General features: G+C 36.4%; 1 protein-coding gene and 1 long non-coding RNA gene across 3 annotated transcripts; both read right to left on the bottom strand.

Annotated features, from left to right (window-relative positions):
- Positions 1 to 9,609: 9,609 nt before the first annotated feature.
- Positions 9,610 to 10,566, bottom strand: LOC126722572 (uncharacterized). The gene has a single exon (XM_050425719.1). The coding sequence runs from the start codon at positions 10,564 to 10,566 to the stop codon at positions 9,610 to 9,612; it is 957 nt and encodes a 318-aa protein (XP_050281676.1).
- A 6,064-nt stretch (positions 10,567 to 16,630) lies between these two features.
- LOC126723692 (uncharacterized) lies at positions 16,631 to 19,526 on the bottom strand. Of its 2 annotated transcripts, none has more exons than XR_007654420.1 (2): positions 18,669 to 19,526; positions 16,631 to 18,562 (listed from the first exon to the last, which is right to left on the bottom strand). It is a non-coding gene; the product is annotated as an uncharacterized LOC126723692 (long non-coding RNA). The 2 variants fall into 2 exon arrangements; XR_007654419.1 differs by having other exon boundaries at positions 18,732 to 19,526.
- Between the last annotated feature and the right edge of the window lie 5,490 nt (positions 19,527 to 25,016).

The following is a 25,016-nucleotide window of genomic DNA, read 5'->3' as shown; positions in this document are numbered from 1 at the left end:
GTCTAACATAAGAGTCAATTGTTTTATATGAAATTAAAAAAAAAAAAAAAAAAAGTTTAAGGGATGTATGTAATAATTAATGATCCATGCATACATGGGGAGTCTCTTCCCATTTAAGCCATCTTTCATCGTAGACCACCGTAGGAGATAACATTCTTTTGATCTCATCTCACCGTGATCTCTATCGTGTGTTGAATTTCATTTCATTAAGCAAATTGGCACTTCCATTAAGCTTTACCTTTAAATAAGGCACATTCTTTTATCAAGTATAAAAGAAACTGTCACAACTCTTACTTTTGTTATACATATAAATAAGAAAACTAATAGAAAGTGAAAAGGGACCAATAATGCTTATTTTTTAAATTTTAAGGACCAAAATACTCATTAAACACTTTGTTTGTTTTAATGGAAAACCTTATGTAAAAATATTTTTTTATATTTTCTTGTGTTTAGTTGCATTAAAAAAATGGGTCAAAGAAAAACTAACTCTCAACTTTTCTTATTTAGCTTGACATACGATATAGAGTTGCTTTCCATTAATTTTTTAAAAAAAAAAAAAAAAAAAACAACTCTATCTCCCATGAAACTAAGTAAAGAAAATAACTTTATCTCACACGAAACTAAATAAAAGAAGTTAAGTGATAATTTTACAACTCATTTTAATTAGTGATCTTAATCTACCCTTTTTTTTTTCTGATTGTTTAATGAATTTTAAAATGTCCATTTTGTTTGAGAAGAGCACCAATATTTTGATTCCTATAAACAAGGCGTAGATATCAACGAATAGGCGGGTGGGTGGCACTTTTTTTTTTTTTCAAGGTCGTTGGTTGGCACATGTTAGCTCACACTTTTTTAAAATTTTATATTTGTCATATTTAAAAAAATAAAAATTTATTTTTATTTTTCAAAAAAACAAATATATAAACACAAGAGAGAATGAGGTTCTAACCAAACTAAACAAAGACACCACAAATTGGAACTTCGAGTTTGAGGAAAACTAGATAAGCATTTAGAATTTTTTTTTTTTTTTAGTTTCCTGCTGAACCATTACAAAAATTTAAGCTTTATTTACAACATACTACTAGTCACAGGCAAAGCTACAGCATACTACTAGACTAGGTTATCAAAAACATACTACTAGACTACTAGTTGTTTAATAATTTACCTCATGTTGTTACTTGTTACAGCTTAGGTACCATGTAGCTTTTTAAAATTTTTTTTTTTGAAAGTTATTTTTAATGCATGCTTATTTTTATTCAGTTTATTGACTTTATTCAAGTGGGGTGAGACAAATGCACAAAAGTATATTACAAACTCCACTTAAAAGTAATGGTAACTTTTAAAGAAAGGTGAGATAAGTTATATCACACACAACACACTCTCTTAAGCAATGTAAGGTTAAATATCCATTATTTTTTTGAAGAAACAAACACACATGCACAAGGGAGAAGGAAATGAATTCTTCCATAGGGGTAGAATAAGAACAAAAAGGTGGGTGGGTGGGTGGAACTTTTTTTTTTTTTTTTTTTTTTTCTCGGGATATTACTAGAAGATTAAGATTAACATTAAACATAGACTCTTTCTTGACGTTGTAGATTTTTCTAAAAAATCTTTTTTTGTCCTATTAATTAATTATACATAAGAACTCGCATTACAAGGAGAATGTGGGGCTAGTATTCTTAGGATTGAGATTGGTACAATAGTTAGTGATAAGGATATTCTGACCCAGGAAAAATTCTCTCTTCAAACCGTTAGGCAAAACGTTTCACCAAGGGACCGTCGAGAAGTTGATTCATCCGACACCCATGAAGCCTGAAGATTCGTCGATACGAATACATCGTGTGAGTTCCTTTAAGCCTAACGGAAGAGTAGGTGCTTCTCCTTGATGTACGTCTGGTCTCGTTAATCAACCCGTCGGGCCACATACACTTAATCTCGACGGAGGCCTTATCTTACCTCGATGCAAGTGAAACTGACAGTTAAAGAATTGCATACCAACAGGCGGGATCGTGTGCCAACAATCAAGTAATATTAATATTAAAAGTTTCAAAAGTCATTTTTAATCTTAGTCATTGAAGAATAAAAAATTAACTTTCAACTTTTTATCATTTTACTTTTACACCTTTTTTTAAAAAAAAAAAAAAAAAAAAAAAACTTCTCTCTCACAATTATGGTTTAATTGCATGGTGTTGTTGTTGCCTTAGATCTCAATCTATATTCTTGTATGTCCAATGTCCCAAGAAGTTACTTTTCCCACTTATGATTCATCTTTTGATGAATTATTTAATGAATAGCTTATTCAGTATATGTAGAATATAAGAGCATTTGCATCCGGGATCTAAAAAAATATCTATTTTACATCGTAAAAACATATTTTATTTATTTTACCATCTCATTTTATAACTGATGAAGCATAAGTTCGTCAGTTAGAGTGGGCAGATGGAACCAATCCCCAGTCTGTATGAATGTATCCCCAATGATGGTCACTGGTGTGGTGCCTGCCACAACGTCTCCGATGCCAAAGTCAGTACAAGGGAACCCTTTGTAAGTTACAACAGAATCGTAGAATAACAATAAAATTATTTGAGTATCTTTTTGTACCAAGTGTTGATATTGTGAGGGCCTTATATATGTTCTTGCAGCTTCTAGCCGTTGGGGTAGTTATGGTGGCCTTAATGTCCCTCTTGGTAACGTTATATGCTTTGTAATGTGGCCTCAATGTGCTCCAACGGTTCATACAGCAGGCTCTGTAACCGCTCCAGGTATAATTTGGCCGCATTGAATGGCCTGGCTGCCATCGTCAGTGATGTGGGTTATTCGCTTAGCTCGTTTGAGGATGTCTTCATCTGTATCGTTAAGATCGTCTCTGGGAGACGAATTTGTCAGTCCCGTTAGCTGCCCCCCAATTCTACAGTCGTCATGATGTGTCTTGACGATCATAGAATATGAAAGGTTATGGGCTGTAGATGACTCTTGGGGTTTCACTCCGTATTAAATGCATAATGGCGATGCTCCATAGGTTGTGGCCTACGCGGCACATTCTGACTGGTGGAGTTAATGCTCCAATTTGTGGGACTATTGGGTTTCCAGCTGGTTTTCAGTTTTCTGAGCCTTGGTTTTAAACTTCTCCCCTTCTCATCATTTTTTCTTTTCACTTTTCTCAAAAGCTTCAAATCATTGTTCTAAGCATTTTCTTTGCTAACCTCACTCTGCAACTTTTCTCTAGACTGGTGTGTTGTGTGGTGGTGCTTCCTTTGTCCGCCATTTTTAAGGTACATTTCTTCTCTTTTTCCGGCTTTTCCTTTCCCCTTTTTATTTTATTGCAATATAGCTTCTGATTTCTTCCTTCTTATCCTTTCCTTTTTCCTTTTGTTTGCCTTTGATTTCTTGGGGATTTAGCTTGTATTGTTCCCTTTGTGTTTCTTCTGGATTTCCATGGTTAGTAGCTCTGAGATTAGGATAGTTTGCCCATCAATTTCCTTCCTTTTCGCGCGCTTAGGGGGGTCTTTAGGCGTTTTCCCACATCTTGAGGATTTTGTTTTTGAGGGTAATTGTTTGGGTGTTGCATTGGCCGACCTGCTGCCTTTGCTTCGTCAATCGATTGATTGGTTCGAGAGTCGGGCGAGAGAGCAGGAGATAATGTCTGAGGTTAGGTCTAGCGAACTTGAGACTAGGTTATCGTCTAGTGGTGACCCAGTGGAGGGGAATATTGCCGTCTCTACCCCTCGAGAAGTTAAGGCTTTTTACGCCCTCAAGGAGGAGTGTGGATTGGATGCTGAGACACTGGGGAGATGTAGGGATAGGTTCCAATTCCTGGAATGAGTTAGGGTTCATCTGCCCAATGAGGAGGATCGGGCCTGTCACTTCTTCCCAGGGGAGGTATGCTATTACGAGTCTGCCTTCGTCTGTGGTTTGAGGTTTCCTGTCCATCCCTTCCTCATGGAGCTATTAGACTGTTTTGGTATCGCTCTTGGGCAGCTTATGCCTAACTCATGGAGAATAGTGGTCAGCTGTATGGGAATATGGCTGGCCGCTAATGACAGAGATATGCTCAAGGTTGACGAGCTTGTCTACCTGTACCACTTAAAAGCATCTAAGGAACATGGGTACTATGAATTGGTGCCCTGGGAGAGGAGGCCTAGGATCGTCAAGGGTTTGCTTTCGTCTTTTAGGTATTGGAAGTCCAGATTTTTCTTTGTGTCTGGGGACGATTTTGAGCTCCCTCTGGCGAGGTTTGGGGTGATCTCCCGAGGTTGCATCGTCGGTGGGGAACCCCGACCTTAGGTGCGTCAATATTTCTTCTCGTCATTTAAGTTTTATTACGTTTACTGTTATTGCTACTGATTCCTTCACTTCTTGTTTTGCGCAGTTAAAAGACGGCCAAACTTAAGAGCAAGTATAAGGAGCGGGTGCAAAAGGCCATTGAATACACGTAGATGATTGAGAGCTGGGACAACCTTGTGGACCCAAGGACTCTTGCCTTTTATTGTCTCAGACCAGAGCCTTTCACCTTCATCCTGCGCAATCTTGAAATTGAAGGAAAAAAGAGTAAGTGTTAGGTTCGTCAATACTGACTTTTTATACATACCCCTCTTTTTTTTTTTTTTTTTTTTTTAACAAGTGTTTTCCTTTTGCAGAGATGACGATCAAATTCAACAAGGACATGTATGCAAAGATGAGGTCGAAGAAAGATGAGTCGTTGTTGAACATAGGGAAGAAGATAGTGTGTGTTACTGGGAAAGGTCCTTCTTTCACTCCAGCTGCCTCCGTCAATCCCGTCGTTTCCAGTGCTAAAACAACGAGGACGGCTTCTCCTTCGACCTCGGTTGAAGAGCTGCCTACTCCCGCCTCTAAGAGGCTACGCTTGTCTGACAGGGAGAAGGAAAAGGTCGATTCTCGCACGTCCACTGTCTGGGATGACGAGAGACTGGTGGTGGACAGGGCTCATGGAGTCATGATTGCCGAGGATTTAAAGGTCTTTTCTGGAGTGCCTTTCAACAATGTCGCGAGTCGCCACGTCCATAAGCTTGTTCAGGTAAAATATTTGTGCAACTTTTAATCTCTTTTTATTTTTCATTCTACTGACGATTTTGAATTTCTTTTCAGGTGTTGGGGGAAAGTCTCCACATTACCTCTGAGTACTTTACTTAAGAGGCCAAGGTGGATTCTCTCACATCAAGAATGGAGGCTTTGGAGGCGGAGAGTTCCACGCTGAAGAAGAGTCTGATTGACTCCATGGGCGGGGCCGCCACTCTAAAGGAAAAAGTGAAGACTCTGACCGACAAACTCAAGGTTGAGCGTCAGTTGGCCCTGGACAAGGATGAACAACTTCTGGGTGCCAAGGAGAAGCTCAAGACTATTGTTGCCAGGTCGATTGAAGCCTTCCAAACGACTGATGAGTACAACATAGTCCTGTTCAGCTGGTACTTCAACGGTTTTGAGCTTCGAGGAGATACCTCGTCAAGCATCCTTCTGGGGTAGACTTGGAGAAATTGGATTTGGAAGAGATCGACCAGGAGATGTCTGCTGACGAGGCTGCCTAGTCTTCTGCCATTGAGACTGACGCCCCCAAGAATGCCCCTGCTGGTGATAATATTGCTACTGATGCCTGAACCTGATCCTTAAAAAGAAAAAAATTTCTCTCTTTTTTTGTGTGTGCCCATTATGTTTTGGGCTTTTTGTAAATCTAATTTCGTAACAATTTCTTTTTAATCTGTCTTGAGAATAATATTTTTGGCTCAGTGTTTATGGGCCTTTAGATGTAAAATCAATGGTAATTGCCCGTTATTTTTGGGCTTTAATTAAATTTATGGCTGCGTACTTACTTGCTTCTGCGATTGCACACTTATTGGCTCTTGATATGCTTGTGATGTCTTACATCCGTCGTGCCTTGTACTTAGTAAAGTTTTTAGTTTTTGACTTTCCTTTCTCTTCGTCAGCGATTTGCTTCTTATCTGCGTTGATTCTGTTACTCAGTTGATTTCTTGTAACTCGAACCTCTTCAAGGGATCTCGTCGAGGGTTTTGGTGAACTGGTTGGGAGCTTAGATTCAGCCTGAGCTTTGTTCTTGTTTGTTGCAAGGTTCTTGTCCTCTCCTTTTTTTTTTCTTTTTTTTTTGGCTTCTTCAGTAACTTACATCCGTCAAGGCGGAATCTTGTTACTTAGTCATTTTTGACTTTTGTAACTTACATCCTTTTAAGGGATCTTGTCATTTTTATGGATTCGTCAGTAACTTACATCCGTCAAGGCGGAATCTTGTTACTTAGCCATTTTTGGCTTTTGTGACTTACATCCGTCAAGGCGGAATCTTGTTACTTAGCCATTTTTGGCTTTTGTGAATTACACCCATTTAAGGGATCTTGTCCTTCTTTGAACTTATAGTTGACTGGACCTGCTCATACAAAGACATTAGCTGAATTATCCTTTTATTAATTTCAGGAATGAATACATTTATTTGATACATCTATTGGTGGTACTTCTTCAAGTGTTCAATGTTCCATGGTCAAGGGAGCCTCTGTCCGTCCACGGTTTCCAGGTGATAGTTGCCTTTCCTAGAGTAGTGGACGACTCGGTAAGGTCCTTCTCATGTGGGGCCAAGCTTTCCTTGGGTAGAGTCTCTAGTCACTGTGGTAACCTTGCGCAGGACGAGGTCGCCTAAATCAAGTCGTCAGAGCTTTACTCTCTTATTGTAGTATTCGACCATCTTCTGCTGGTACTTCGTCATTCTGTTGAAAGCTTTGTCTCTTACTTCGTCCAGATAATCCAGGTTGATTCGCAGGTGATCGTCATTGCTTTCTTCATTGAATACCTCTCGCCTGATGCTAGTTACTCCTACCTCGACCGAGATCACTACTTCAGTGCCATAGCTGAGCCTGAAGGGGGTTTCTCCCGTTGCGGTTCTTGCTGTGGTTCTATAGGCCTACAGGACATTGGACAATTCTTCTGGCCAGGCACCCTTCGCGTCGTCCAGCTTGGCTTTGATAATTTTGAGCAGTATCTGATTCGTCACTTCCGTTTTTCCATTCGCTTGGGGATGCCCTGGGGATGAGAATTGGTTCTCGATGCCTAGGCTTGAGCAGAAGTCCCTGAAGCCTTGGCTGTCGAACTGCCGCCCATTATCTGATATGATCCTCATTGGGATCCCGAACCTGCAAACTATATTCTTCCACACAAAACTCTGAATTCTTGCCTCAGTGATTGTTGTTAGAGCCTTTGCTTCGACCCACTTTGTGAAGTAATTAATAGCAACTAGTAGGAATTTTACCTGACCTTTACCTAGGGGCAGTGGGCCGATGATGTCAATTCCCCATTGCGCAAATGGCCACGGGGAGGCTATCGTCGTCAGTCTCTCTGCTGGAAGTCGCTGGACATTCCCGAATCGTTGGCACTTGTCACACTTCTTGACGAGCTCTACTGCATCCACCTGCATAGTAGGCCAGAAATAACCTGTTCGAATGACCTTGCTTACCAGGGATCTAGGGCCAGCATGGTCCCCGCAATCCCCTTCATGGATTTCTTCCAGAATGTACTTGGCTTCCTCTTCGTCGACACACTTCAAGTAAGGCATGGAGAAGCCTCTCTTGTATAAGGTATCATTAAGGATCGTAAATCTGGCCACCCTCTTCTTGATCTTCTTGGCCTCTTCTACATTCTGAGGAAGGTGCCCGTCCTGGAGGAAAGATACGATTGGTGTCATCCAACTGTTTGTGCTCTGGATTGCAAATGTTGGAACTTCTTCAATACTGGAGTGTTTCTGAACTTCCATTGCCAAGCCCATGCTCTTCCCTCCTTCTTCTGACAATGCTAGCTTCGAGACTTCGTTTGCTACCATATTCTGGCTTCTGGGGATTTGTACGAACTGTAGCCGATACTGCCAAGTACAAATGTAGGTTTTCCCCTTCCTTGGACGGACTTAAGAGGGGTGGATTACTCAAGTAACATTTGAGTTCTTGGAACGCTGTTTCACATTCATCGGTCCAGGCGAAAGCCTGCTTCAAGGTCTTGAAGAAGGGCAAGCATTTGTCCATCGCTCTAAAGACGAACCTATTAAGAGCTGCAATCCTTCCTGTGAGCTTCTGGACTTCCTTGACGGTCTTGGGCGATGCCATGTTGATTATGGCTTACACTTTCTCCAGGTTTGCTTCTATTCCTCTCTGGGACACCATGAATCCCAAGAATTTTCCTGAAGCTACACCAAAAATACACTTACTAGGATTCAGCTTCATTTGGTATTGTTTGAGGGTGGCAAAAGTCTCCTTCAAGTCGTCCAGATGGGCAAGCTCTTCTTTACTCTTGACGAGCATATCATCTACATATACTTCCATATTCCTACCGATCTATTTGCTGAACATCTTGTTCACTAATCTCTGATAAGTAGCTCCTACATTTTTTAATCCAAAAAGGCATTACCTTATAGCAATAAAGTCCTTAATTCGTGATGAAAGCAATTTTCTCCTGATCTTCTTCAGCCATTTTTATCTGGTTGTATCCTGAGAAAGCATCCATGAACGTCAGCAACTTATGTCCGGCTGTAAAATCCATGAGCTAGTCTATCCTTGATAGAGGGAAACTATCCTTTGGGCATGCCTTGTTCAGGTATGTGAAGTCTACACACATTCTCCACTTCCCATTTGCCTTCTTCACTAGGACGACGTTTACGAGCCAATCAGGATAGTACACTTCCCGGATGAAGCTTGCTGTCAACAGTTTGGTAACTTCATCTATAACCGCTTAGTCTCGTTCTGGGGCGAAGACTCTCCGTCTTTGCTGGACGGGCTTTTTCGTCGAGTTCACATTCAACCTATGCTGAATTACTTCTAGAGATATGCCTAGCATGTCCTCGTGGCTCCATGCGAAGACATCTAGGTTCTCTTTAAGGAACTAGACGAGCCTTGTTCTCATCTCAGGACTTAGCATCGTCCCTATTCTCGTCATCTTGGTTGTCTCTCCTTCGGCTAGTTCCACTGTTTCCAGGGCTTCCATTTTATTTTCATCATTCTCTTCAATCATCCATGTATAGTTCTCCTTTGCGGCCATGACGGCCCTGATAGCACTCTCTAGCTAAGACTTGATCTCCTTTTACTTCGCCGACACTGTTATCAGTTGGGAATTTTACCTTCAGGCAATAGGTGGATGTGGCTGCCTTCCATTTGTTGAGTGTGGGCCTTCCAATAATTACATTGTAGGATGAGGGGCAATCTACCACCAAGAAGTTCGTTGATGGGTCAACTGCCTCGAGTAGGTCCCCACTGTTACTGTCAACGTCATTATGCCCTTGGGATATATCTTGTCTTCACTGAAACTGACGAGGGGGGAGTCAAATGAGCGCAGTCTCTTTGGATCTAGTTTCAGCTACTAAAAATCAGGAAGGTAGATGATGTCTATGGAGCTATCATTGTCCACGAGGATCCTTTTGGTGTTGAATCCCTCTATAGTCAACATTATGACCAAAGGGTCATTGTGAGGGTCATTGTGAGGCTGTTTCACTCCCCTAGCATCTGCTTCATTGAAAGACATATCCTGGTTCGTCCGTCTTTGCTTAAACGGAGGTATCATGTGGAGGCTATTCACCTGTCTTTGGCATGCTTTCTTAAGGGATCTGAATGACCCTCATGTGAAGGGCCCCCCTGCGATCGTCTTTATCTCCCCGATCACATCCTGTGAAGGTTGGAACAGACGATCATCACTCCTGGACGAAGATTCATGCTGGCTCTTATTGCCGTTTCTGAACTTACTATACTCCCCCTTCTTCACATATTTCTGCAATTTCCCTTTTCGTATCAACTCGTCTATTTGCTCCTTTAGGTCCCGACAATCTTCTGTGTAGTGGCCATGATCCTTGTGAAATTGGCAGTACTTATTCTTATCACGAACGTTAAGGGATGAATGTAATGGTTTCGGCCATTTGAGGTAGTGCTCATCCTTAATCTGTGTTAATATTTTGTCAATAGGCATAACTAGAGGGGTAAATTTTACCGTTCGAGGACTTTTATCGTCTTTCCTTCTATTCCCGTCACTGGTCCGACGATCTGGATGCTCCCTCTTTTGTCCCCTACGCTTGTCGTCCTTCCTTCCTTTGTCTCTTGGCTTCTCTACATCCCTTATGGCTACTAATGCACCTTTAGTATTCATGTATTTATGTGCTTTTTGGAGCATATCTGCCATCATCTTTGGAGGATTCTTCGCGAGTGAAGCCACGAGCTCTCTAGACCTCAATCCCGCTTTGAAGGTCGTCAGCTGCACCTTGTCGTCAGCTTCGTCTACCTCCAGGGTCTCCCGAGTGAAACGTTTCACGTACAACCTCAGGGTTTCCTTTTCTCCTTGCCTAATAGTGAGTAAGTGGTCCGCTGGCCTCTTAGGGCATTGCTCTCCAATAAAGTGGCGCAAGAAGGCGTTGCTCAACTGCTCGAAGTTGTCAATGAACGATGTTGGCAACTTTATGAACCATTCCCTTGCAGCTCCTTTGAGAGTGGTGGGGAAGGAGCGACAGTATCTCGTTAGGGGGCTGTTGAAGGACCAGCGTCGTTTTGAAGGTATTAAGGTGATCCTAAGGGTCTTTAAGCCCATTGAACGGCTCAAGTTGAGGCAGACGAAATTTCGATGGCACTGGACATTCGAGGACTGCTGTAGTGAAAGGCAAATCCGTGGCCCTTACCATTCTATCAACGCTTCGGTTCGTTTTCTCCTTGATGGCATTCCTCAGCTCATCCATCTCTATCAACGCTTCGGTCCGTATGTCCATTCGCCTGGGAATGCCCTGGGGATGAGAATTGGTTCTTGACATAGGCGAAGAGAGTGAACCGATTCCTCATCTGGGCGACGGAAGTGACGAATCGGACACTGCTCAAGATTATCAAAGCCAAGCTAGACGACGCGAAGGGTGCCTGGCTAGAAGAATTGCCCAACGTCCTGTGGGCCTACAGAACCATAGCAAGAACCCCAATGGGAGAAACCCCCTTCAGGCTCACCTATGGCACTGAAGCAGTGATCTCAATCGAGGTAGGAGTGACCAGCATCAGGCGAGAGGTATTCAATGAAGAAAGCAATGACGATCATCTGCAAATCAACCTGGATTGTTTGGACGAAGTAAGAGACAAAGCTTCTAGTAGAATGACGAAGTACCAACAGAAGATGGCCGAATATTATAATAAGAGAGTGAAGCTCAGACGACTTGACATAGACGACCTCGTCCTGCTCAAGGTTACCACAGCGACTAAAGACTCTGCCCAAGGAAAGCTTGGCCCCACATAGGAAGGACCTTACCGAGTCATCCACTACTCTAGGCAAGGTAGCTATCACCTGGAAATTCTTATAGGGCTCCCAAGTTGGAACCCTTCTATATTTTTCTCTATAAAATTGAATGACAATGGCCTTTAAGATTATGTATTTGAAAGTTAGTGGAACTATTATGTACTCTATAATGAATAGGAACTATTTGTGGTGCTTTCTGACAGATTAAGCTTATAGAGATAGTTGTGTAAAGCTTATTTCATTGCTAAAAAGAGTTTCTTAAATTGCCAGAATGTGTTTTGAATTTGCTTCTCAGTATTGCTTCCTTAACATATACAGGGCTTGATGATTAGTGAATAAAATTGAAATGCATCTTACATGATATTATTATGAATATAGATATTTCAAGTCATTTTGCAACAACGTATGTGAAATCTAACAGCATCTGATGTCCATAACTAGATTCTATAAGCAGCAAACCATACATTTGACTGGATTTGTGAATGCTAGATATGTGCTCTTTAATGAACAGGAACTAGATTCTCTCGACATTATTAGACTTTTCACTTTTGTGAGGTGCAAACTAGAATTTTGTGTATGGACATGATGCTATAGATTTCTGGTGGGCATCAGTATAGCCAATTCATATTTCATGGGGCTAGTATCTCACCCTTTCAATTGCCAGTTGCTCTATACAAAGGTCTGTTGCTAAAAGCAAAACATGAGGGTTCCAAGTAAAATAATAGTTTTCCTTTAAATTGGTTTGAAGAAATCTCCTCCAACCAATTACATTGCATTTAGATGATTAAACACATGTACTTTAATCACATGACATGTTAAGCCATATTTAATTAAGTAACTTGACTATTAAATTGATCACATGTGGATGATCAGTTGAATGCCATATGGTGAGTTGGAGGGAAAACTATGTTCCAAGAAAAATCCCTCTTTTGATGGAATCATTGTGTTTTCCTCACAATCACTATGCCTTTCTCATCTGTCACAAATATAATGCTGAACATCTTCATCTAGGCATCAATTGTCCAAAAATGGCTTTATAGCGGTTGTGACAAGTGTTTTAGGACTTCATATGCATGAAGAGTACAAGATGATGTTATCATCATGCAAGATGAAATTATCAACATGACAAACTCGCTATTCTCACATGAAAATTAGTCTATAGGAAACCATTGGATCAATTTCCTATAGAAATTTCTTTTTCCTGATTTTTGGCGTCATGGGCTCTCAGTTACGAAGTAGCTAGGAATGCTGAGAATGAATTTTTACAAGTTTTTTAATTTGTCACTGAGAATGAATTGTTAGTTCAGTGAATTTGGGTTTGATTTAGAGGTGGCTCGATGTTTTTGAAAGTATATTCGTAAAAAAATTGTGGGTCTGTGAATGTGATCTTACATTGGAGATTTTTACTGATTTGGTGGTGGCAGTGGTATTGAACTTGGACTTTTTTTTTTTTTTTGCATACAGGTTTGCATTAGTGAATTAAACTTTACTTCTAATGAGATTAGATTTTATACTCCAATATTTGTTTCTATGATTGATTACAGACCACAGTTTGATATTTTGGTTTTCTTATTACAGAATATATTCCTTCTTTCATTTATTTTTATGTGCCCTATATAGGGGCTGTCTTATTGTTTGATTTATTTTTTCACTCGATATATCAAAATTTTGTAGATGCAACGACCTTTTTTTTGGTTACTAATATTCCAATCTGACTAGATTGTAATAAAGCTTTAGCATTTTTTTAAAAGTATGTTGAGTATGTTACTTTTGAGAAAACTGGTAGTAATAATGCATTTATTTGTTTAATGACAAGCATATATTAATTTTGAAATATCAAAGGGTGTGGTTGAATGGATCAGAGAGCTTGATGAGAGACTTATAGACATATTAAAGCATTTGAAGGTCTGGATAAGCCATAAAAAGTTGGAGGTTACTTTTAACTTTGTGCCTAGATAGAATAAACCACTCAAATTTCTTATATTGGTGTACTGTTTTAAGAGATTTGAGCTTTTATAGGACTTTGAACTTCTGTTAATATTCATGTATTACTTAAGGTTTTTTTTTTTTGTATGGAAACTTCCATATGGATCTAGCATTTCTTTATTGTTATATTTTTTTTAATTATGTTTTAATTACTTGAATTTTTTCCTTGAATTAGAAGCATATAAGTTTGTGAATGTATAAGAAAACTTACTTTGTCCTATATAACCAAATTTGTAGTCCAACTTGCAATAGATTTTGATTGCAAGGAGATATGAGTACACTTTTTGCAATTTCATATTCTGCCCTACTGTTACGACTCCCCATACACTTTCAATAACGCAATGAATCTATGTATAAAATAAATAAATAAAACAATTGGTGTATTGTTTACTGTAGATTATGATCAAACTTTGTGGTTTATATGCATTTATGATTTTTTATTTATTTAAATTTTATAGTTTCTTATCAAGCTTCTAAGATACATTTACTTTGTGCAGTATATAAGTGTTGGGGCTGAACGGAATCTACAAAGGTCTATATTTATTCCTCACAAAAGGGACATGATAGGGCGGAAAATAAGAAGGGAAAACAATATTTGGTCGATTGGAAAGAAGCAAGAACAAAAAGAACAACTGAGATATGAAATGAGTAGTGAACACATAACCACACATAAAGCAATGTAGAGGCACATTGGAATTCAAAAGGAAAAAAAGTTAGCTGATGCTGAATCAGCATCTTCAAATGCACTTGGTTGGATTGTTTTAGATTTAGATATTTGAGTTAGATTTGGTTAAATTAGTTTTTGGTATCTACCCATGGTGTTTGTAATTAGATTTGTAAATTGAGATATGTGTTGGGTGTTTAGTACATAGTAAAAGTGTATTTAAATATTATTAAAAAAAAAAAATTCTTTGTAATAAATATAAATAGAATTAAAAAGCTAGTATGTAATAATGATCCATACCATGGGGAGTCTCTAAACATTTAACCCATCTTTCGTTGTAGGTCCATTGATACGGGCGCAAATCGATGATCTGGCTAGTGGGCTAGTGTAGACCACCATAGGAAATAACGTTTCTTACTTGCCTTGAATTCAGTGGCCGTATAGAATTATTTTTTAAGAGATTCAATAAGAAATATAAATTATACAAAATTTTAAATGAAAGATAAATTAAATATATCGACATCACAAAAAAAAAAAAAAAACTTTAATACATAAAATTTTACAATTGCCGATTTTTTGTATTTTGAAATTATTACATGATATCTTCATTATCAATCCTACCAGATATATATGTTTCAATGTACATAGTCAAACAATCGTTCATCCACTAATTTCTCATTTGATTGATTAATTTAAAATTTCTTAAGATTTAAATGAACTTTTTCTAAGGTTTAAGATTAGCAAATTCTACTTTTGTTGTTGGTCTAATTAAAATTTTTTCCCAGATTTTATATCAAATTGATTTGTTATTGAGATTTTTCTTTTTGTTTAAAAAGGTCAAGATATCTTATTAAAAAAAAAGGTTAAGATGATTATATTTAAGTTTATTTCAGTTGGGCTTAAGGTTAGGGTGTTCAAATTTTGATTTTTAGTGTCAAAATAGGAAAAATAAAATAAAAAATATTATAATAATTTTTTTTTTTTTTTTTTTTTTTTGGGTTCAATTCAAGGGGTTCCTTTGAACCCCCTAGCCTCCAAGTGGAGCCGCCCTTGATTGAATTGAACTTTTCACAAATGACACTGTCAATTGGCAAATACTTTTTTCTTTTAAGAGACAAATACACATAATAAAAAGGGAATAAAGTTTTAACACAAAGATATACCACAAATTTTATGATAAAAACTCTAATTAAAAAGTTTTAGGATACTAAAAGCATTAAGGTCCTTTGTTCTCCATTGCAAAGACCCTCAAGGGATATTTGCTTGAGAAAGAATTTTAAATATTTTAAACTCTTGATCAATGTAATTATTAAATTCAAGATTAATTTTTAATATGATGTAGTTTAGGTGGTAAGAAGAGAAGAGGGGAGGGGAATATTTACCCCATTTCCTTGTTTAAATATTTTAAAATTTTAGTACGGAAAAGAGGATATTCCTTTACTTTGTTTGGATGTTTAGAGAAACTGTGATATAAATTGAAAACTATGCATATTTTTTCGGTTTTTTTTTTTTTTTTTTTTTGTATTGATAATTTGATTGTTGCAATGAGGGTGGAATTGAACAGGTATGAGGTCTGTCCAATGCAACTAGAACACCGCAAGGTGATAGTTATTGGATATTAAAAAAACAGATAATTTGACTACTTGCTTAGATTATTGAATCTGATTTATTTTGTAAATTCATTGAAAATGATCTGCAAAGAAAGCGAATGGCAAAAATAAGAGTATATATAATTGCAAGTGGATGCTCGTTCTAACCACTTCATGACTCAAACTAATCCATTCCTCACTGGCAAAGAATGATTAACAATTTATCATACTCCCTCCGTCTCACTTTGTTTGTCCTCTATTCCATTTTGGGATGTCCCAAAATATTGTCCTGTTTCTAAAAATAAAAGTTATTAGTTTACTAATGTTCCTATTATACCCCTAAGCCTCATTAATAATAACTCTTTTTAAAAAAAAGCTAATAAATTTATTTAAGGGTAGTTTTGTAAACTTATACATTTTTATAAGGCAAACAAAACAATAAATGATGTTCCCTTAAAATGTTTGACTTTTCAAACAGGACAAACAAAGTGGGACGGAGGGAGTAATTTGGATTAAGTATAAACTAGTGAGGGCGGCTGGCTAAGGGTGATTTACAATATATGTATTAATTAAGTATGAACTAGTGAGGGCAGTTGGAGCGGAATGATATTTAATTGCTAGTGGATGCTAATTCAGTAACTTCAGGACTTAAATTTATCCATGGCATCTATGGTTCAAACCTCCATTTTTTTTTTTTTTTGGTAATTACCAAATTGTTCATATTGATTGAGTCCTTTTAAATTTGATGAATTTCTAGAGATACATCATTTTGCATACGCTTTGCCACAACTTAGTTGTTAACTAGCTAGTAATTGGATCGCTTCACTTACACCTGGGTTCACAACTTAAAGCACTCTAATCCTCAATAGACACATAAGAAAGTTGTGGCAAAGTGTCCCTAGACTTTTTGTTTCTAATGGAAGCGTATCTGTGCTTGGATGATTCTTTGGTAAATTGTACTCAACAAATAAACTACAAGCAATAGAAATAAACTCATCCAACTTTGATGTTTGAGTGGATGGTGTTAGTCAAACAATTATATCCTTCATTGGGGCGGGGCGTCTTTTTCTTTAATGTCAGTAACTTAGATGATAGAATGATCATAATCAACAAGTTTTTGCAATGGTTGAAAGGATCATAATAAAAAAAATAGAATGGATGGTGCTTTACTCAAACCATTATTTCCTTGGGGATTCAATTTGGGGCATCTTTTCTTGTAATGTTTGTATAACTTTTTCTCTGGAAGGAACATCGAAGTTTACTTCCCAAAAGTAAAAATTAAAAAATCGAGTAGAAGTTGTTTGTTAAGGTTGTTCCTGAAAAAGAAGAAGAAAGAGTAACCATATGACTAATTGATTAATTACACGTAAATTTGTTTTTGATTTTAATAGCTAACGAGTAATGGCAATTGACAACACAGCTACATGCATCTTATTTCATTCATACTTTAGTTCATCTTATTTGTTCAAGTCAAAATTTACTTCTCAAAGCAATGAAGGACACCACAATGATGCAATCATATACAGTAAACTTAATCCCAAAAGTTCAAACTCTGAATCTGAGTATCGTGAATAACCTAAACCTGAAACAATAGATTATCCATGAAAACCGAAAAAATCATGGATAGAATCTGAAGCATTCAAAAGCATCAATCATTGCTTGGTATAATAGATATATAGAATCAAAATGGGTAAAATATTATTTTGGTCCCTAAACTTTATCAAAAGTTTGTTTTTCATCCCTGAACTTTAAGGAGTTCATTCTTCGTCCCTAAACTTTTGAAAAGTTCATTTTTCATCCCTAAACTATTGAATTGTTTTATTTATGTCCTTAAACTTTACTTTTCATCCCTAAATTATTGAAATCAGTTCCTTTTCATCCCTATTTTTGTCTCTAAACCATTAAAAAAAACTATTTACAAAGTTTAGGGATGAAAAAAGAACTTTTTAAAGTTTATGGATGAAAAATTTTTTTTGGTCAATGTTTAGGGACCAAAATAGTATTTTACCCAATAAAAATTCATGGCTATGTATAGCAGGTTGCTTTATAGTTCCTATGCTACAATAAATTCCATGATAATTGTTATGCCAATTCTTTGAAGATAAAAAATCTCACCAAAGTGTACTTATAGGAACTTGTTTGGACTCGTCAAACTTCATAAAGTCGGAGATGTGAAACATAGTTTATACATTATAAATAAATTGAAACTAAATAAAACTCACCAACATTCTACCTTTTCATACTGGAAAACCTATTAGCATCAGCCATTGCAGTTGGCTTTGATGCTCCAACAACCATTATATAGTCCTAGGACATCATTTCAAATTTAGAGGTTAGAGCAAATGGCTAATAATTTACAAAGGGGCATAGCAATCTCATAAAATCATAACAGTACATTTAAAATTATAAATAAAAAAATAAAAAGCCTACTTGTTATGACCCACAGCCTCAATTCTCCCTTTCTCTTTTTTTTATTTTTTATTTTTATTTTGTTGGTAATACTGCTCTTTGATGAAATCAACAATAAGAAAAATTAGTCAAAGCAAGCAATGAAAAAAAAATTTAAACCATTCGTAGGAAGTGCAAAGCAAGCAAGAAAGAAAATTAAAACTATAAACAATATGCACAAAATTTGTTGTATATCATAGTAAATGACATATTAGTCAATTCATGGAGTCATAAAAGTAGTTAAGTTGTCTACAATCAAATTAATTTTTTATTTAAATAAATATATTTGGGAAATTTCTATTATAACCAAATTAATCATTTGCATAGCAAAATTAATTTTTTATAACTATAGTATAGCTACTTAGATTTATCACAACATGAGGAGGGGGAAAAACTTTGAATGGAAAGATTTCACATCAAATTTAAAAGAGATTTCATTGAGCATATGTTATGCAACACCAAAAGAACACCTATAGAATAGATTAATTCAAAGCAACCCAAAAAGACGATTCAAGAAAAAACACTTACCATTTCATCTCATCAAGCAATTAAGTTCCCAACAGATAGGCCCATGAGTACAGGATATTGGCCAACAGCTTTGATGACCTTGAATTAAACTGAATTTCTACATTTTGATTAAACAATGAGAAAAACAATATGAGACCTAAGATAAATAAAATAAAATTTAAATTTAAAAAAAAATTTCATCGAATAGTAGAGAGAGAAACCACCCCTTTAGAACCAAACACAATCCTGAACATCTGCTAGGTTAATGAATGACTTTAATTACCAACCTTAAAACTACTAAAGGTAGCTTCTTCTTGCTTGCCAATTCAAGATCTGTCAACCAAACCAAAACTTACAATTGGAGAATGTATATGTCTTCTAAAAGAATAGAATCAAAAGAAACCCAAAATCAAGTTCAAAGAATAGGTGCCATCCCTAGAAGCCAGTAATTCATTTTAAGTTGGAGAAACATAATCCAAATAAAAAAATTTGTTGGCAACTTTTGTTATATTGTATGAAAAATGCCATTTTTAAAAAAGGCCAATGATACATCACTTAAGAATTTTATCAAACTATTTGTGCATATGTAACACTATGAAATTTATCCAAGTTTAAAGAAGGGTTTAAATAGTAGCACAAAAATTATGAATTGATGCATAATTCAAATGTAACAACAAAACTCTAAATAATCACTATCTAACACAGCCAGTTTGCTTCACAATAAAGGATACCGTTTAACCACATATTAAAACAACTTTAAATATAACAACTTGCTAAGCATGGCCTCCAAATTATTTGCAAATTAAATATTTATCAACCAACTAATTATCGCCATAGTCTCCATATATATTCACACATCCATTTCTTGATCCAAAAAAAAAAACTACTTTCTATTCTTCCCATATGTTTCGATTTGCATTTCCATGAATTGGGCTTTATGTCAAGTATCATGCTTCTTCATCGTTGTTAGATTCAAAGAAAGGCAAGAGACAAGAAGGAGGAAGGGTTGTAGAATGAGAGAAGGTTGCTTTGGCGTTTTAGATAGAGGGACATAGAGAAGAATGTAGAGAGAGAAAGAAGTTGAGGGAGAAGGAATATGAAAGGTACAAATTTGGAACTTCCTAAATCCAGAACGTTGTGTTTGTTGGTTTTTAAGGGAAAATGCTAGTGAGAATTAGATTAAGAGTTTGAAACTGTAGGTTTTGGCAAAGATGAAGAGAGAAACTGATATAGATAAAGATATAGATATATAGATATAGTGGTGGGAATTATGGTGGAGATAGTAGTGGGAATTAATAAATGGGCTTTATGGTGGAGATAGAGGTGGGAAGAAGTAGGCTTTATGGTGGAGATAGAGGTGAGATTTGTAACTTCCTAAAGCCGAAACGTTGTGTTTGTTGGTTTTTGAGGGGAAATGCCAGTGAGAATTAGATTAAGAGTTTGAAACTATAGGTTTTGGCAAAGATGAAGAGAGAAACTGATGTAGATATAGATATAGATATATAGATATAGTGGTGGGAATTATGGTGGAGATAGTGGTGGAGATAGTGGTAGGAATTAATTTAATAGGAAGTGGACTTTATGGTGGAGATAGAGGTGGGATTTGTAACTTCCTAAAGCTGAAACGTTGTGTTTATTGGTTTTTAAGGGAAAGTGCCAGTGAGAATTAGATTAAGAGTTTGAAACTGTAGGTTTTGGCAAAGATGAAGAGAGAAACTGATATAGATATAGATATAGTGGTGGAATTATGGTGGAGATAGTGGTGGGAATTAATAAATGGGCTTTATGGTGGAGATAGTGGTGAGATTTATGTTATTATTTTAAAATTGATAAATATATTTTAAAATTGTTGGGAAAATACAAAAAAATATTATGGAAATGACATGGCTGCTTACATGGCTCAATGTGAGCGTAGCAACATTAAATACTACGCTTCAAGTTTTAATAATATATAGATATAGATGTGACATTATTATTTAAGGTTTTTGTATGTGGATTAATGACTTGTTATACCTTAAATTATTGATTATCAAGGTTTTTTCATGGTTTCTGTTTATTCCGGCCTTGGAATCTTGTTTTTTCTATGGGATTAGGGTAGTTTATGAACCCACCGGAATAAGAAAATTTCTAAGGGGAGAAAATTTACCAACATGGAGATGCTTTTAAAGTGAGATAAACCAAGAGACCGACATGACACTGGGGTGATATTTTGAGAGACATTAGTGGGACATGGGTTACAGGTTTTGCTTGAGCTATTTAAAAGACACTGCTAGTATGATGGCTAAAATTTGGGTTCTTATTAGACATGGTCTCAATAAATCAAATTAGACATGCACGGTTTCTACCAACTACTAAAAAGTCAATGAAAGAAGGAATTTATCGAGTTAAAAGAGTTTATTGGCCGATATAAGTAGATATAGTCCTTGTTTTTAGGTTGGGTTCATACCCTTTCGCAGATGGGACATTATTGCTGGCTTTTTTTTTTTTTTGAGCGAGAGTTTTAATTTATAGGATCCGTTCTAGATGATAAAGACACCAATCGGTTTTTTGTGTAGGCGGGGATTGAACTTCAGATATTTTATACAACCATCAGAGACTTTACCCATTGAACTAACTGGAACCCACCATTATTGCTGGCTTTGGTTGTACATGCTAGGATTATTTTTTAAGCTTAGATGAATTGACACGCTTAAAGATGATGAACAATATATTTTAAAACTAGTAATTAATGGCTGTTGGAGGTCTGTCCAATGCAACTAGGACACCTCAAAGTGATAGTTATTGTATGCTAAAAAAACAGATAATTTAACTACTTGCTTACAATCTTGAATCTAATTTATTTATAAACTGATTGAAAATGATCTGCAAAGAAAGCGAATGCCAAAAATGAAAGTATATATAATTGCAAGGATGCTCATTCCAACCATTTCATGACGACTCAAACTAATCCATTCCTCACTGACAAAGAATGATTAACAATTTAACATAATTTGTATAAGTATAAACTAGTGCGGGCGGTTGGAGGTATGATAAATCATTTGAAGTCATCATCATCCTAACCCCCCTCTACTTCATTGAAGTAGCTATTGGAGCAGAAATGATATTTAATTGCTAGTGGATGCTAATTCAGTAACTTCAAGACCAGTTAAAACATTTCAAGACTTAAATTTATCCATGACATTTAAGGTTCAAACTTCCCTTTCTATTTGTAATTACTGATAGCTCAATAGTGTAAAACACTATAACTTTTTTAGACCCCCAATTTTAAACATCCAACAAAATTGCTTTTACTCTACTTATCTAAGAGTGCGTTCCAAACGCACGTTTGCGTTTCAAGATAATTTTTTTTTTTTTTTTTTCAGCGAATGAACAGTAAAAGTACTGTTTATGTACTGTGCGGAAGACAAATTTTACTGTGCATATACTGTTTATACACTGTTCATGGGACCCACAATCACTTTATTCAGAAAAAAATATTAAAAATGGGTCCCACGGTACTATTTACACATTTAAAAATTATTTTGCTACAGTGTTTTTCAGTTTTCAGTTTTCAGCTGTATCCAAACGGACCCTAAGTGTGGAATAAGAGTAAATGAAACACAATAAACCACAACAACACTCTAGTGCATAATCAAATACAGTAAACCGTAAATGTAAAGCACAAAGAATAAAGGAAGAGAGATGCAAACACAAGATAACACCAAAATGTGTTATCGAAGAGGAAACCAAAGTACTTAGCGAAAGCTCAATAGCGTAAAACACTATAACTTGTTTAGACCCCCAATTTTAAACATCTAGCAAAATTGCTTTTACTTTACTTATCTAAGTGTGGAATAAGAGTAAATGAAACGCAATAAACCGAAACAACACTCTAGTGCATAATCAAATACAATAAACAGTAAATATAAAGCATAAAGAGTAGAGGAAGAGAGATGCAAACACAAGATAACACCAAAATGTGTTATCAAAGAGGAAACTGAAGTACTCGGCAAAAAGCCTCTTTGCGGCCCTTCATGCCAAAATGATCCACTAGTGAATAAAGTTGGAGTATAAAGATATCAAAAAGATTCTCCAAGCCTAATCTATCCAATGTATTTGAACCCTCTGAGTTCCAGCTCCTAATGGACTTCACCATGTCATGTCTTCATCAGTTATCCGGATCCTACAATTAGCTCCAAATTGCATTTGCCAATCAATGGCTTCTTCCAATACTTCCCACATGCACCAAAACAACTCACAACACTTAGATTGGGTGAGGTATGTTCGGCTAAGAACCTTTCAAAGATTTGTAATTGTAGAGGTAGGAGTAGAGGAAAACTAAGAGAAATTGTGTAGATGATTGTGGGTTTACAATCTCTAACTCTCAAGTGTATTTCTAGGGTTTTCTCTCTGAAAGTCTCCTTACAATTTTGTAGGTAATGTGGGCTTATATAGTGTGGGTAAAGAAGTGAGGAAAGCACACTTTAAAAACATCTAGGCATTGAGTTTCGTGGGTTATTCGCGAAATGACTCGTGAAATACCACCTGGCACTTGACTATTCAGCTTCCAGCATATGCTTCTCACGTGACCTTTCGTAGGTTGTCCACTTGTGAGTCAGTCACGAGCAAGTCGCGGACTTCACTATTCTTCGCCAATCTTCACCAAACTCTCACACTCAACTGTTAGATTAAATCCCACAAACATACAGGGAAATGATTGACTAAATACAATCAAATTTAACACGGAATTAAAGCCAACAAAACATAGTTGAAAATCACAACTTTAAAATTACCAAATTTTTTGTATTGATCAAGTCCATTTGAATTTGACGAATTTCTAGAGATACACCCTTTTGTAGACACCTTGCCACAACTTACTTAGGGGTCAACTAGCTAGTAATTGGATAAGGATTACTTCACCTACACACATGGGTCCACAAGTTAAAGCACTCCAATCATCATTCATCAATTGCCACATAAGAAGTTGTAGCAAAGTGTATGCCAAAAGGTGTTCCTAGCTAGATTTTTTGTTTCTAATGAAAGTGTATCTGTGCTAGGATGATTCTTTGGTAAATTGCACTTAATAAATAAACTACAATCAATAGAAATAAACTCATCCAGCAATGATGTTAGACTGGTTGGGGTTAGTCAAACAATTTTTTTTTTTTTTTTGGAAACCGGGTTAGTCAAACAATTATATCCTTGGGTTAGATGATAAAAATATCATAATCAACAAGTTTTTTTTTTTTGGTTGAAAGGATCATAATCAACTAGTAGAATGGATGGTGCTTTGCTCAAACTATTATTTCCTTGGAGTTACAATTTGGGGCACCTTTTCTTGTAATGTTTTTATAACTTTTTATGTGGAAGGAACATCGAAGTTTACTTCCCAAAAGTAAAAATTAAGAAATCGAGTGGAGGTTATTTGCTAAGGCTGTTCCTGAAAAAGAAAAAAGAGGGACCATAGGACTAACTGATTAAAATCTGACTTGTAATTTTTTTTTTTTTTTTTTGGCTAATGTGACATCATTGTTTAAGGTTTTTGTATGTGGATTAATGACATGTTATAATTTAAATCATTGATTAAAAAGGAATGGTCAAGACTAAACGTGCTAGAATACGCTAAAGAACTCCAAAAATCTCGATCCGAACAAGAGATACCAGGCTTAGGGGCTTAGACATTAAAGGAGTGAATACTAAATACCTCATCACATCACACCCCAATGAATTAATAAATCATTAAATAATCATAAGCTGAATAGTTCAAGAACCTGGACAGAGTGTAAGAATAGGTGATACAAAATGGATTTTTTTTTTTATGAGCTTCTAGTTGCATCACTGGAGCCCCAATGGGCCATTAAGAGAACGGCTTCATGACCCATTAAATTTGGCTGATGGATTGCAAATTTTATTAAGCTATTAAGAATTGGAATGTTTCTATTTGTCTATGGTGTTTCCTAATCATAGCAACTTCTTGAATCAAATTAGACCCATTCAATCTTTTTTCATGGTTTCCATTTTTTTAATGGGGATTTGTGTATTTTATGAACCCACTGCAAAAAGAAAATTTCTAAGGGGAAGAAATTGATAGTATAACATTCATGAAACTTGCTTTAGGGGAACATAGTTGACGACTTGTTAAGCCTAACTACATGGGGATTCTTTTAAAAATGAGATAAATCAAGAGAAGGACGTCACATGGGGTGGTACTTTGAGAGACATTAATGGGACATGGGTTACAGGTTTTGGTAGAGCTATTAAGATTTAAGAGTCACTATTAGTATGAAGGCTAAAATTTGGGTTCTTGTTAGAGATTGTCTCACTAATAAGGCAAAATTGAGATTAGAGTCTTTGTAACATAACTTCAGGGATCCCAAAGTCTTTGTACATTAGAAGAAAGAGGGATGAAATTAGTATCTTTGCAAGGATAATAAGTTAGTCGAGCGGTAGAGAGGTCTTTGGAGAAATGGGCTGCCAAAGTGATGGCAAATACATAGCAACAATATCTACAAAGAGTTTTGATGGACTTTGTTGTCCCCCTCCAATCTTAAACAAAACTCTTCTAGATACAAATTTAACTTTTGAATACAAAT

The sequence above is a fragment of the Quercus robur genome, chromosome 4, assembly GCF_932294415.1.
Source record: "Quercus robur chromosome 4, dhQueRobu3.1, whole genome shotgun sequence".
NCBI lineage: Eukaryota > Viridiplantae > Streptophyta > Magnoliopsida > Fagales > Fagaceae > Quercus > Quercus robur.
Note: the sequence above shows the minus strand (reverse complement) of the source record. Positions and strands in the feature narration are given on the sequence as shown.